The sequence below is a fragment of the Gallinula chloropus genome (genome assembly GCF_964237585.1).
Source record: "Gallinula chloropus genome assembly, chromosome: 7".
Lineage (NCBI taxonomy): Eukaryota > Metazoa > Chordata > Aves > Gruiformes > Rallidae > Gallinula > Gallinula chloropus.
In genome coordinates this window covers 27,462,830-27,477,559 of record NC_140092.1, presented here as the reverse complement: position 1 = coordinate 27,477,559, position 14,730 = coordinate 27,462,830, and the positions used below count along the sequence as shown (strand labels likewise).

The 14,730-nt window shown below is 38.9% G+C and overlaps 1 protein-coding gene across 3 annotated transcripts in view; it reads right to left on the bottom strand.

Annotated features, from left to right (window-relative positions):
- Positions 1 to 14,730, bottom strand: part of LRBA (LPS responsive beige-like anchor protein) — a gene marked incomplete at its 5' end in the record, with an annotated part of 423,662 nt that overhangs the window by 18,728 nt on the left and 390,204 nt on the right. For all 3 annotated transcript variants that reach the window (XM_084266649.1, XM_084266650.1, XM_084266651.1), the window contains one exon: positions 12,945 to 13,112. In XM_084266649.1, the coding sequence (XP_084122775.1) occupies positions 12,945 to 13,112 (168 nt within the window). The remainder of the gene's footprint in view (positions 1 to 12,944; positions 13,113 to 14,730) is intronic.

Sequence of the window (14,730 nt, the reverse complement as noted above, 5' to 3'; positions counted from 1 at the left end):
AACTTTTTGAAGCCCCTGGAAAAGTATCTGCAGGTGAATATTCAGGGTCAGTGTTCACTAATAGTTTAATATTTGCACCATCCCAAGTTCATAAACTGCTACTTAAATATCGGCTTTGAAGTTTTAAAACGCTGTCATTTTTGTTCTAGAAGGTTCTAAAACAGCTTTATGAACGGGTCTCTTTTTGTTTATGCTAAAAAATAATCTATATTCTTCATATTTCTCTCTTATGGTTTATAGTTGTAACTATTCCATTATGGAGTGAGTCCAAGGGAAAAAAAAACACAACCAAACCCAACCCCCCCCCCAACCTCACCAGAAAGGGAAAAAACCCCATTGAGCAATTATTTCCATCAGAAATAGCACCTACTGCACAACTGTCATAAGATAAAAGATGTTCTGCAACATGATGAAACTGAGCATTAATTGAAGCTTATACAGTAGTTAATATATGGGGCAGAAAACAATCTGAGATGATAAGTTTCATATGAGAATTCAGCTCAAATCAGAAGTTTTGGAATTATAATTTGGTTTGCTATTAAAATACTACGTTAAAATAATTTATTTTAGTGTAAAATAATCACTGAAAAATAATACTGTTTTGCAACAGCTTGGATAAAAGTCTGTGTGTTGGCTATTTTATTGCTTTTTGTAAAGTTAATTTCAAACCAGCAGTGCATTGCACTGGATAGATGCTAACCTCCTTTATACATCGACGGGAATACCAATGGCATACACCAAGTTCCCAGCATACATAAATTAACTGTCGTTTAAAAAGCAACTGTTCTAAAACAACAGATCCTTTTTCAATCAAGCAAGCCATAATTCTAATTATATATGGTATTCTTTGTGCTTAGTGGAGTAATGCTTACCTCTGTGATGCTAGTGTTAATAGAATTTAGACCCAGAAAACACTTATAAAATAATTTCCAACCTGAGTCAAGATTATTGTATTGACCAAATAATTTTTACAACACTTAATCAGGTAATTTTATTCTGGACTATAAATTATTATATCTTCTGCATTACTCTGTTCTGTCTTACATGCTACAAGCTTTGAACTGAACGGTTATTTTTCCCAGCAACCAAACAAGGTAAATAAATATGATATATTAGTACATCATCCAACCACTATGCATATGGTGCGCATTAGGGTTGTATTCATTTACCATGTGAATATAATTCCTTTTACCACATCAACTGTTAGTTACAAGTTGTAAATATAGCATTGTTTTTCCTGGAACTCAAAGGTCTGCATTATATCATGAAGCACTAAATACCGTCATCCTTCTGGAGAATTTCATGTGTATAGTTTTTGTGACACCTGAAGCTGGACACTGCCAAAAAAGCAGCATCAAAACTCCATGTTTTCAGCCTCAAAATGCGTAATGCCTTTTGTGTCTGGATTGTGCCTCAAAACTTGCTCTACAATGTTACTTGCAATTACTTACTCTGATTGACAAAGCCCGAAACACAATCCCTCTCAGGAAACAAGCACGGTCCAGACGCTGAGCTTAAGGCTGCAGAACATACTTTTAGCCAAAATAAATATTTATAGTGCACAAACATACATGTTTATCAGTACTAAATCACCAGCACTATTTAAGTGCTTTGCAAACCATCACTGGCTGCAACTGCAAGTTCCCTTCAGTGAAGGCCTTGTCCGCCTATCAATGAATGACGTGATTTTCTTGGCATTATATAAATACAAAATTAAATTGCTTACACAGCATCACTGCAGATTTCCAGGTATAGCAGAATTTATCCACCTGTTATACCTCATCTTTTTTCAGTTTCAATATTTGGAGGGTAGAACCATCATTTTTATGTAATTTATGGAGTGCTTGGAGGAATGAGGCCTCAATCTCTTTGAGGTATCAACGTGTTACAGTTTATAAATGAAACGACAGCGACCTATTGTAGCTGAGTAATTTAAGGCCCTGTTCTAGACTGTGAAGATAGTCCCACTACAGTGGTGCCCTGAGAAGATACAGGGAATCATAAGACCAGTTACAGCATCAGGGCCTCTGTCCACTAAGATTTCACGAGGCTTTCAAGAGTAACATCAAATAATGCAATAGATGTTACGTAGGAGAATATTTAGTGGTTGTTACCCTTCTCAAAACATGTTATGGATATTTTTCGGAGCCTTGTGGGTCTCCTCTGTGAAATAAATTCGATTGAATTTGACTTACTTAAAACAGGAGTAGAAAAATTTAATATTGCACTTGATAAAGTTCAAGTTTTGCTTTTTATTTTTTTTTTAAAAAGTATTCCATTTCTTTTTATAGTTGCACTTAACAAAACACTCCTGAACTGTTTCTATTTAAGGTCATAGACCAACCTTGAATTTACATTGTGTTTTCTCATTTTAACTTTAATAAAAATGTTAAAAATTATACTACAAATTAACTTTTTTTTCCTTATCAAATACATGAAAAAATATATATGTTTTAAATATTTTACTAGGCAGTGCTTTGGAGTGACAGTTCCAAGATCACCTTTCAACTCAATGCCAGCAGATGGTGCTGAAGGATTCTTACTTTATAGACAATATTGTGCTACTCTGCCCAGCCATTTTTGAGAAACAAAGAATATTTCTTATGCCTGCAATTAAACACTGTTAGACATATATTAAATTTACTGGCTTTTTTTTGAAGACAGACTTTTACAAGAATATAATGTGTGCAGAGGCAAAAAATAAACATGCTATTGAAGACCAAAAGGAAACCGTGCAGACTGTTTTCAAACTCTCTTATCATAGAGCTACACACTTCTGGGGCTGCCCACAGCAAACAGTATCTATAGCCTTATAGCTGCAGCAATTCCAAACTTTTTTTAGTATTTGAAGGCTCTGCAAATTTTTAGCTATTATGGTAGACCACTGTTGGGCAGAAATTAATAATGCTAACAGAATTTCCATTACTAATATGATTACTGATTTATTGACATTTTGATACCCCTGTTACTTAGGATGATAAAAGCAAAAAGGGAAAACTGACAGATAAGATTTTTACAGCTACTTCCCAATTATGTTTTTTAAAGAAAATCAGCTGTTACACAAACTACTTCAAATTTTTCTTAAATAAATCACTAAAATAAATATTTATGCTAGAAACATTCTTTAGAAATGTAGAATCTTATGTTCTCCATTATCATCAGTTTTGAAAATGAAAATAAAAGTCCAGATCATGAAGCAACTTGGGAACCACGCTTTAGGTTAATTCAAGAGGAGGATAAGGATGAGGGAAAACGGCAAAGAGGGTTATTTTGCTAAGTTAACAGCAGCTACAGGACCCCCTCAAAATCCCTGTGACTACTCAGTGTGTACAGAGGCAAACACGTACGCAAACCTTCATAGAGCACTCATGTACAGGATTAGTGTGTGCAAACAAATCGTTACCTATGACATTACTCTTCAATCAACCAATGCAAAGGTACTCATCAGGTCATATTTTCAAAGTTTAAAATCCCCCTCATTATCCACTTGGATAATTAATTATCAAGCACACGCTTCTAAAAAGTTTAAAGTTTCCAAACTGTAAAATCTGTGTAGCTGTTAATGAAATCAGACAGTTTATCGTTTGCTGTGACAACTAATACAATTAAAACTAATGATTTCTTCAGTCTCAAGGCAATAGCTTTCATTAATAAAAATATTAATTGATTAAAAAAAATCTTTCAGGTATTCAAATACATATTTAGAAATCACAGCTACAAAAATCCAAACAAAACATGATCTCTTTGTAAAGTAGCTCTGACGGTAGCTAGACCGTTCTTCAGCAAGACAGGAAACTGGTGATTAAATTTTGAATCCTTTGGGAGATTTTGTAGTTTATAAAGTGAAAATATCATATATTTTAAAAATTTGTATGAGAAAGATATTCTACATGTTAGGAATAGGAAAACTGCTCAGTAAAACTGTTCAATTAAATCTCAGCTAAATCTATTAATTGGGGATTTTAAATACAAAATCATGTGCTTATATTCACTCATGTGCCCTACTAAAGGTATTTAATTTCTCTTACACACTTCAGAAAACCTGAATATAGAACACTCTGAAAAACAAAGCTATGCAATGAAAGCACCTTGTGATGCAAATGTGATACATAGAGAGTAACATTTTCTAGTTTTATGGGCTAACATAAAAGAGGTAATATAATTTGTTTTATTCACATATGTGTGGAAGATCAATGCAATAACTCAGAAGAGATCACATTAGTATTAGTAGTAGTAACACAGTTATACACAGTCTCTGCCTTTCATTAGTAGCGAACGCTTTTACTGGTTAAGCCTTAATTTCATTAAGCCAATCACATTTCTACATGAGAGATCTTTTTGTTTTTCAAAACAGGAACACTAAAGAATAATTACAAGCAAATCTGTACATATTTTGAAAGCAACAGAACAGTCTCTTCATACTTACAAAGACAGCACAAGAAAAGTAGAAACTATCTTCACCTTCACCCAGACTATGGAACCACCTACTATTCCATAAGCACAAACCATTTTAGAATCATAGAATCACAGACTGGTCTGGGTTGGAAGGGACCCCAAGGATCCCAGAGCTCCAACCCCCCCTGCCACAGGCAGGGCCACCAACCTCCAGGCCTGGAGCTACACAAGGTTGCCCAGGGCCCCATCCAACCTGGCCTTGAACACCCCCAGGGATGGGGCACTCACCACTTCTCTGGGCAGCCTGTTCCAGCCCCTCACCATTCTCTCTGTAAAAAACTTCCCCCTAATATCCACTTTAAACCTTCCTTCCTTTAGCTTTAATCCATTCCCCCTTGTCCTGACATTGTCTACCCTTTAAAAAAGTTGACTCCCCTCCTGTTTGTATGGTCCCTTCAGGTACTGAAAGGCATACAATTAAATTCACCACTGTAAGCCTTCCCTCCAAGAAACTACATCCAAACCAAATAATTACAGCCAGCAAGCAAAAACTTTGAAGACATAAATTGATGCTCACTAATCTGACTGGTCTCTACCTGGTTGGTATAGGTGAAGGATTATTAAAGAGGAGGGATGGAGTAAATGGGATATTCCAACTACAAAGACGTTTGTTGGTAAAGGAACACAACAAATATGGTTGTAGCAAGCAAACTGGTGACAATTTTTAACATATAAACAACTTTTTAGATATTATTATAACCAATACAGCAAAACAGACCGAAAACATGGTGGTGAAACAAATCTACATGGAAGTGGTGAAGATATGAGAGTGTTCAGTGCGTTTTGCAAGGGAAAGAACATGGACAAGAAGATAATTATTTTAAGTACTTTGGACAAATAGGTTTCAATAGATACAGAAAATTGTTCTGCAACATCTCATGGGAAGTTAATCTATAGGAAAACAAAGGAAAAGGTAATAAGGCACTAGTGAAAACCTCTCCAATGCAGCAGAAGGATAAGACAGACAGGAAGGTACCAGACTGCATGGCTGAAAGTTCTCTGGTGACTGTAGATACAGCAAAGTCAGGCAGAAAGAGCAATATAAGAGAGATTTTTCTGAACCAGGGACAAGGTATGAGCAAGCAGGGACAAAACAAGGATAACCAGGCATAGATGAGATGCACCTAACAATGACATCAGGAATAGCAGGCATTGTACAAACACAAAGATATGTTAAGTTTTTGTGAGAAGATGGTCTGTTATTGAGAGCAAGCAATACCAATTGATGATGCCACATATTTAAATGTCTTCAATAAGAAGGCCAACTGTAGCCAGGCAGCAGGAGCTCAGTGCTGGGCTCACTCCTGCTCAATATCTTTATCAATAACCTGGATAAAGGGATTGACTGTTACATCTGTAAGTTTGCAGGGGACACAAAACTGGGAGGAAGTGTGCCCAGATGGCCAAGAAGGCCAATGGCATCTTGGCTTGTATCAGAAAAAGCATGGTCAGCAGGTCCAGGGAAGTGATTGTGCCCCTGTACTTGGCATTGTTGAGGCCGTACCTTGAGTACTGGGTTCAGTTTTGGACCCTTCATTATATGAAAAACATGGAGCGTGACCAAAGAAGGGAAACCAGGCTGGGAAGAGGCTGGAGAGCAAGCCTTATGAGTAGAGGCTGAGGGATCTGGGATTGTGTAGCCTGGAGAAGAGGAGGCTGAGGGGGCATCTTGTCGCTGCCTACAACTACTTGAAAGGATGTTGTGGAGAGATGAGTGTTGGTCTCTTCACCCAAGTGCCAGGTGATATGACAAGGGGGAATGGTCTCAAGCTGTGCCAGAGCAGGGTCAGAGCAGATGGCAGGAAAAAGTTCTTCACCTAAAGGGTTATTGGGCATTGGCACAGGCTGCCCAGGGAGGGGGCTGAGTCACTGACCCTGGATGTATTTAAAACATGGGTAGATGAGGTGCTCAGGGATATGGGTTAGTAGTGGATGGGTATAGTTGGGCTTGATGATCTCAAAAGTCGTTTTCAACCTTGTGATTCTGTAAGTGAAAGCAGCAATGAGAACTGCTATATCAGTTAGAGAATACCTAAATGAGGCAAATGTTTGGAGTTCAGTTGACTTGGTGACACTGATTTGAGGATGCCATGAAAATGAAACTACATAATCGCAAGCTGTAACGGTCATTTTATGGATATTGGGTGACATTCTGCAAGAGTAAAAAAACAACCCAACAAAGGGTCTTGTGTTGTTTAAGAAGCAGGAAAATGAAAACTGAGAAATTAGAAAGTAGTCTGCTTAATCCCAACAAAGAGAAAAAATACTGGCAGAACATTTCTATTTACACACACACACAATTTCCTAGAAGAAAACAAGGAGATGAGTAACAGCTGATCGGGATTTGTTATGAGCAAATCACATCACAGCAATTTTTTTCCTGCAATGGCAGATTAAGAGGACTTGTGTATTCAGGAAGACATATATTTTTACTTTAGTAAAGACATTGGCACTGTTTCACGTGGAAAATGTCTTAAGGAAAATGGGGAGGTACATGTTTAGACCATGTTACTATACATCAGATGCAAAGCTGGTTGGAAAGCTATATTCAGAAAGCTACTCATTGTCAAAGTGGTAAAAGTATTGATGGGCATTCCTGAACTCTGTCCTAGATAATATTGTCTTTAATGACTGATTTGATAGAGTAAGACTGCAAATCACATTTGAGGACAGGATGAGAATTCAGGAGCAGTTTAACAAATTGCAGGAAAAAAAAAGAAAAAAATAACCAATTCAGAAAGTTGAAGGATGAGTTTCCACAGTCAAACTGCACAGAAGAGGAATACCAACCGAGCTGGTTCTTCAGAAAATAATGAAATTTATATTGGCTCATAGACTTAAAGAATTAATGCTGTCATGCTGGCTTGAAACAAGCAGATATCCCAAATGGGGCTGTGCAAAGTATTGGTCTGTAAAACAAGTTGCTTCCTACTTATTACTGGAAAGGCTTCAGCTGTAGTGCTGGATCTGCTCTGAGGAAGGCAGACAACTGAAAAGGAGAGGATCACAAAGAAAATCAGAGGTCTAGAGAGATATGACTTGTGGCAGAAGACAGAAAGAATTGGGTTATTAAATCTGGAAGTAAAGAACTGCAGGTCATGGTAATCCAAATAACCGGAACCTGTTGCAAGGAGGAAATAAATAATCTGTTCTCTACACAAAGAATAAATACCTAAGAAATGATAGAACACAACTGCTGCAAAAAAGTCCTGGAAACTAGGCTGAACACTGGGAAAACACTGCTAATGACAGGGGTCCTAAGCCCCAAAAATGTATTTGCCCAAGTTTTTAATGGAAGGCTGGACAAACGTCAGCCAAGAATGGATTTGATGTAGTTAAGCCTTCCTGGGGACAAGAGAAGAATAGATCAGGTGACCAAAGCTCTTGCCCGCCCCATTTCCTATGGTTCTGTGATTACAGAGTAAAATGCAATCCCTCATCCCAGGAAATGTCCTAACACTGAGAGTTGCCACTTGAGCTTCAAAGCAAGAGCGGGATCTGAAAGTGATGCACACCATTTGTATGCAAATGAATCCTCTCATCTCTTTTCCCAGCCATCACACATAGTTCCTCCTCACACTCCCCCCGCTTCTCACCTCCTCTCCCATAACGCTGGGCAAGTGCAAATCGTGGCATCTTTCCGCGAGTACACCACCCTCTCCCAGTAACCTCCACACATTCCACCACCCAACTCAGGAGCACAAGTCCTGAAGCATCACCTCACGTCCCCAAGCAGTACCTTGCTATTAGACTGGAGCCTCTAAATATGCAAAACCCAACCTTGTGATACAGATCACACACGAGCTTCAACGGGTACCCAAGGGAGGGTTACATCCTCTCCTGCTCACCGCCCCACCTCCCCAAAGCATGTCACATGCCAAGGAGAAAAGTAAAAGCCCCTTATTCTATCCAAAGTGACTTTACACCTCCACAGTCAATTATGCTAATTAACGTGAGCTCAAAACGGCTCAGGGCTATTCTACAGGACAGTTCTATTTCAGATCCTCTGCTCTGTTCTGAGTTATTCTTAGGTTTGGTCAGAAATTGTCCACAGAAACATTTCTACATCAGAAAAGGCCTGTGCACCGAAGTGAAGTACTGCTGTGCTTCTACATTTTCAAAAACAATTAATATAGAAAGAAAAGAAAAAGCCTACTTTTGATCAAAGAGCCCGGTGAAATATTTTTTGAATTTCAGGTTTTAATTTGAGAAGGAAAAAAGGACTTAACCTAAATGTAATCAAGCTGTTTTGCAAAGAATAAAACCAGTTCCCAGCAGATGTGTCCCGTGTAGGAATTTCATATCCTTGAGATTTAAATTCATCAAATTTGGTTTATACCAATGAATGCATTCGAGAATTATTAGGGAGAAACTAAACAGACAGTGAGACTGCACAAGTACAATTTCTTTAAGAAGTCAGGGTAAAAGCTACAAATTAAAGATTGTAAATGAACAGTGTTTCAGTAACATATTACTTCTATTAAACCAAAAGTGTAAAGAATTTTTCATACAGTCCAATTGGCCAGAACTCTAGTTGGTCCTTGATAAAGAATATCAAACAAAAAACACTTATTTATCACGTATGCCATAGCCCACCTGGCATGTCAGCTTGAGCTAAGTACCACTCTAAAACATGAATGTACACAGCCAGAGATGAAGAACCCAGTGCTTCTTAAAGTAACAAAACCAGCTAAAGGAACTTAAATAACTGGTGGAGTAACAGATGCCCAATGGGAGAGCAGTTAGGGTAGCTCGATCATACGCATCTGCAGACTGGTGCATATCAGAGGCAACAGGTACTGTGGGAGGAGGAAATAAATGCTCCTGGTTTAGATTATTTTCATTGAAACTATTCTGGCATCATGATTTGGTGCAGTGCCACTGGGTGTGTGTTGATGTGAAATCACGTTAAGATGGAAATGAGACATAATTAAATGGAGAAAAAAATAGGAAAGCAGTGTCAACTTCAAGAGTATCTAAAATTCCAATGAAAAATGCTCATGGAAACCATGAATAAACCATATTTTGAGGTAAAAAATATCATAAGCTTTAAATACAAAAGGACATCTGACAAGTTAAATAGCATCCCACAAACGGATGGAAGTTACAATTAGAGTAACAGGGCTGAAAACCCACCGAGTCTGTTAGTGCCTTCCATTCCTGACAAAATCAGAACTAAGCAGAAACAGCTCTTTTGATTTGCCTTTTCAAAAAGAAAAAAAAAAAAAAGAAAAGGAAGACTGAACAGAGATGCCTATAGAAAGCTATTTCTGGGAAAAATTAAACCCCCCAGATTACCATCTCTTTGAAGCAGAAACTGTCTTTTACTATACACATGTCTAGGCCTGTGTATAGTGCCACGAGATTTCAATTGCTAACAAAGACTTCCAGGCATGCAATATCAGAAAAAAACCAACTACATAATGGCAACGAGTAAACACAGGAGCCACCGCATGTCCTGAGAAGTACAAGTTTAATAGGACTGCAAACAGACTTACCCAGTAGCTACTGTTTGATTTTAAACACTAGTTAAAACAGCTGAGTATTAACTTTGAAAACTGCATGTTTTAAATATATTAGAAATTTGCATTACAGAAGACAGTCAACAGACTATAATGAAATCTAACTATTCCGGTTAGATACTAGGCACAAAATCACAGCACGTGATCTGTAAAGATCATGAAGGAATCTATAACCTCAAGGTCTTGTTAACAAAGCTGGCAAGCCTGGCAAATCCTCAACAACGTCTCAGGACAGGCCTTGGAATGACAGAATCAATAGGTTAAAAAAGACCTTTAAGATCACTGAGTCCAACCCTTCCTGTCCTCTACTAACCCATATCCCTGAACACCTCATCTACCTGTCTGTTAAGCATATCCAGGGGTGGGGACTCAGCCCCCTCCCTGGGCAGCCTGTTCCACAGCCCCACAACTCTGCCAGGGAAGAACTTTTCCCTAACATCTAATCTGAATCTGCCCTGGCGCAGCTTGAGGCTATTTCCCCTTGTCCTATCACCAGTCACTTGTGAAGATGGGTAATTCAGCTCTTTAGGATTTACAAGCTCACTTGTCCATCAAGCTCTGAAGTTCCTTTCGTGGAGCTTTTGGCATTTCCAGGTTTAAAAGCTCTGCAGAAATAGTGCAGACTTTGCATTTTCTTTAAATTGACAAACTGCAATGTATGTCTAAAGTATTCACAGAGATCCTGTCCCTCAACCAAAGCCATATTTATTTAAAGATGCTCATAAAATTCTGCTAGCCACATCTCAGAGAAGCTCTCATCTCTTGAATCAGAGTGGTTGAAGTATAACGGAGATACTTTACTCTCATCCTCTGCCTGTGGATTCTGCAACTATGTGAACTCAACTTCTGTACCTTCTGAAATTTTTCAATGGTTTTCAGAGTCAGCATCAAATAATCCCCAACTTATATTCAGATATTCATTCCGCTGTTTATAAATTGAGCCTCTTCAAACTAAGTTCATGGGTTCCAAACCATCAAAGCACCTCAAATTCAAACAACTCCAGTTGAATAACAAATTGAGTGTGGAACATACAACATTACCAAAGTGATTCACTTGGAAGATGTCAGGTATCGCTTACATTTCATGACATTGTATTCCAGTTATAATTACAATATATAATAGATACAACAACACTTGTTTTCCAGATGTCCATTTTAACCCCTGCAGACAGCAGGTATACTGTTAAAGAGGATCAGAGAGACCTGAAGTGTATGGCAGAAAACCTAGCAAACACACCTCTGCAGACAGACAGAAAACACTGCTTCCCTCCCCTTCTCTTCAGGGCCTTTTCTTTTTGGCTGAACAGGGAGAACAGGACCACTGGCTGGCAATGTATGTCAGCTCTAACCAGCCATCTCCAAAGGCTCTTACTCTTGTGCTCTGGCTCACTCAGGCTTTTTGTCAAACTTCTTCACTTTGGGCATCAGGAATTAACTTTGTGTGTGTAACTGGTGTAACAACAAGAACACTTTCTACCTTTCCTGTAGTATAATACAGGCACAGCGGGGTTGAACAGTCATAGCATTTCATTGTTTTCCACAGACAACTGTGAGTTACAAGAGAATATTCAAGAGTAAAAAGACTTGGAATTTCCTGGGAAACAGCACAAGATGGAAGAGATTAAATTATTTGGGAAATGCATGGTGAATTTGGGTGGGGAGGGGTTAAAACTTAATTAGGCTGAAGCAGGGCTGCTCTGCCTTACTAGTTTGGTTACATGGTACGAGCCTTATTGCTTCCACTGGAACCAATTAAAACAATTAGGTGCATAGCACCCCATCAACGTGTTAAACAAAAAGAAGTTTTAAGCTTGCTGCTTTAATCCATTCCACATGTCTGTCTGTCTTTCACCTAAGTGTCCTGCTCAGGCCATTACACATCTCATTACAATGACCTTTGTCTAAATTAAAATTCACTGTCTGCAAAACTCTATCAATACAGTTAAGGTCCCCCTGTGACGACCTCTATGCACTGGATTACAGCTGCATAGAATGGTCTGCACCCAAGCAGTCCTTTTTGTTTTAAACAATCCAAATCCAGGTATTTAATGAAATCGTCATGTTGAGAGGAAGCAAGATTTACTCAGACTGAACAGGAAATACAAAAAACAAGTTCCTTTCTGTCACTTGAATGCCACTTTGAATGAGTGACAAGCAAAAAAAAAGTAGTTGTAATGTTCAGTATCCCAGGGATAGGAAGGTGAACCCACCCCTCTACTCTGCCATGGTCACGCCCCACCTGGAATATTGTATCCAGTTCTGGGCTCCCTGGTATAAAAAAGCCAGGGATCTCCTGGAGAGAATCCAGCAGAGGCTATGAAGGGGATGAAGGGCCTGGAGCATCTCCCCTGCAGGGAAAGGCTGAGTGAACTGGGGCTGTTCAGCCTGGAGAGAAGCAGCCTGAGAGGGGAATCTGATCAATGGGGATCAATAGCTGAAGGGTGGCACACAGGGGGACATGGGCAGCCTCTTCTCAGTGTCTGTGGGGACAGGACAAGGGCCGATGGCCTCAAGTTGAAGCACAGAAAGTTCCGCCCCAATCTGGGGAAGAACTTCTTCCCGGTGAGGGTGAGGGAGCCCTGGGACAGGCTGCCCAGGGGGTGTGGAGTCTCCTTGTCTGGAGAGATTTCAGCCCAGTCTGGACGCCAACCTGTGTGACCTGTCCTAGGGACCCTGCTTTGGCAGGGGGTTGGACCCCATGGGCTCTGGGGGTACTTTCCAACCCCTACGATTCTGTGAATCTGTGATTCTGTGATCCCATAACTTTAAAAATCAGTTCTACTTGTGCTGCAAAGCAAGCAGGTTTCCCTCAATTCCTTAAATTGGAACTGATCACAACTACCAAAAAAACCTCCAAACACCGTACTTTGACCTTCATGTTACCTAAAATTTTGTCACATAAATATTTTGCTCTAGTCATTTTTAGACAATATCCTAATAAAACACATTTTTTCTGATTTTGCTTACCTCTTGGGTTATCACCAATGATATTGGTTTTGCCATTCCAGTACCAGAGCAGCAACGTTGCATCACGAGATCCTGAGAGAATATAACAATGTCCTCCAATATAGGACTCAGAACGAGCAAGACAGGTTACAACATCCCAGTGTCCAAACACTACTTGCATCAGTTTACCTGAAAGACATAAAATTGCTTGTTTTAAAACTATGCCTTTACTCTTTCTAAAGCAAATTAAATACATTGTAAAGTATTTTAGAAATATTTTCTTTATTAAAAAGAGGTTCAAGAAAGAACTATAGTGAGGAGCACTATTTTTTTTCCTTTGATTTGGTGGAAATGTCTTTAAAAATGCAGTAGTCCATACAGTCCACAGAACAAATATTTACAGTTCATAAATATTATATTTATTCAAAGGCCAACCATGCCAGAAGTTGTTTTATGAACTTGGTATGTTTGCATTCACTGTACAGACAGGAAACACGATGGGATTCTCTTTTAAGGCAAGTTTTCTGGTGAAAGTAACAGTAAAAATGCAAATCTGATGATGATGATGTGGGAAACAGAATCAGAAGAAGGAATGGAACATTAAAGTGCTAGAAGAAATGAGTATTGTGAGATCATATACATGTATAAAGCATAAGCAGCTTTGGAGCATCTCCTTAAACAGAGAACAGGAGATTTAGATGAAAAATTACACTCGTACCTAGGTTTTTCTATCACCATTTAAACACTGCCAATTATTTCAACCAGAAATCCTCCTTTTTAAGAATTTTTGTAATGTTCAAAAAAACCTCAGAAGACAAGACCTGGAAGAAAACTCTCTTACCTACTGCACAGAGGATGAATGCTTGTGCTGCTGACACAGGAAGGAAAGCCTAGGCCATTCGAAAGTCTGTATAAATATGAATAAAACTCTTCCCTTTTAACATTAACTAAGCAGGACAATATTTTCAGAAAAAAAGGTGAATGTGGATGCTCGTGCACAGTGGTTTTGCATGTGGGAGAGGAAACACATGTAAGGTCACGCAGAGTAGATGTCTGTCAGACTACCCTGGCAGAGGTTGGCTCCTGTCCAGCAAACATATCATGTCTCCTGCCCATTTCTAGATCCACCAGCAGTATCCACAATCCTATGAAATGAGAATATAAGCACTAAAATCCACCTCACTGGATTTTGCTGAAGCCTAGTGACTACAGATCTTCTTATGTGCCTATGTGGCCCACTGAGGTAATGCGAGCCAGGCCAAATTCTGCATCCAATGACACAAGGAAGTGAGATGTGTGGCCTCAGATTCCTCAGCCCAAATGACCACGCATCCATTTGTGCTTTGGGCTAAATAAAGAATGAGGAAGAACAGAAGGGGAAGGGAGTGATGGCTTTAGAAGGATTAACAACACAGGCCTAAAATGAAATAGGAAATGCCAACTGCTGTACCTGAAATAAAATGCTCTGAAAAGTGTTTAAAAATAATATCTAGCAACATGACAAGTAGTAACACGAATCAGTGTGGGAACTCAAATTCACCACATCTTAATAAAATGTTTTGGTGCATGAATTAAAAATGATCAATCATATAACACGGCTAGTAGGACACATTTCATAGCCCTCTCTCTACACAGTACAAAGGTGCTATACTGGTACCACATAACACTGATGGTGACAAAAGACTTATGGAGTGGTTGTGAGGAAAGAACAAAAATAATGTTAACAGCCTGATCTGTAACAGAAGATCAAAAAGATAATTGCATTAAAGTGGAGAAAATCAGAGAAAAACAAAACACCAGAGTGATG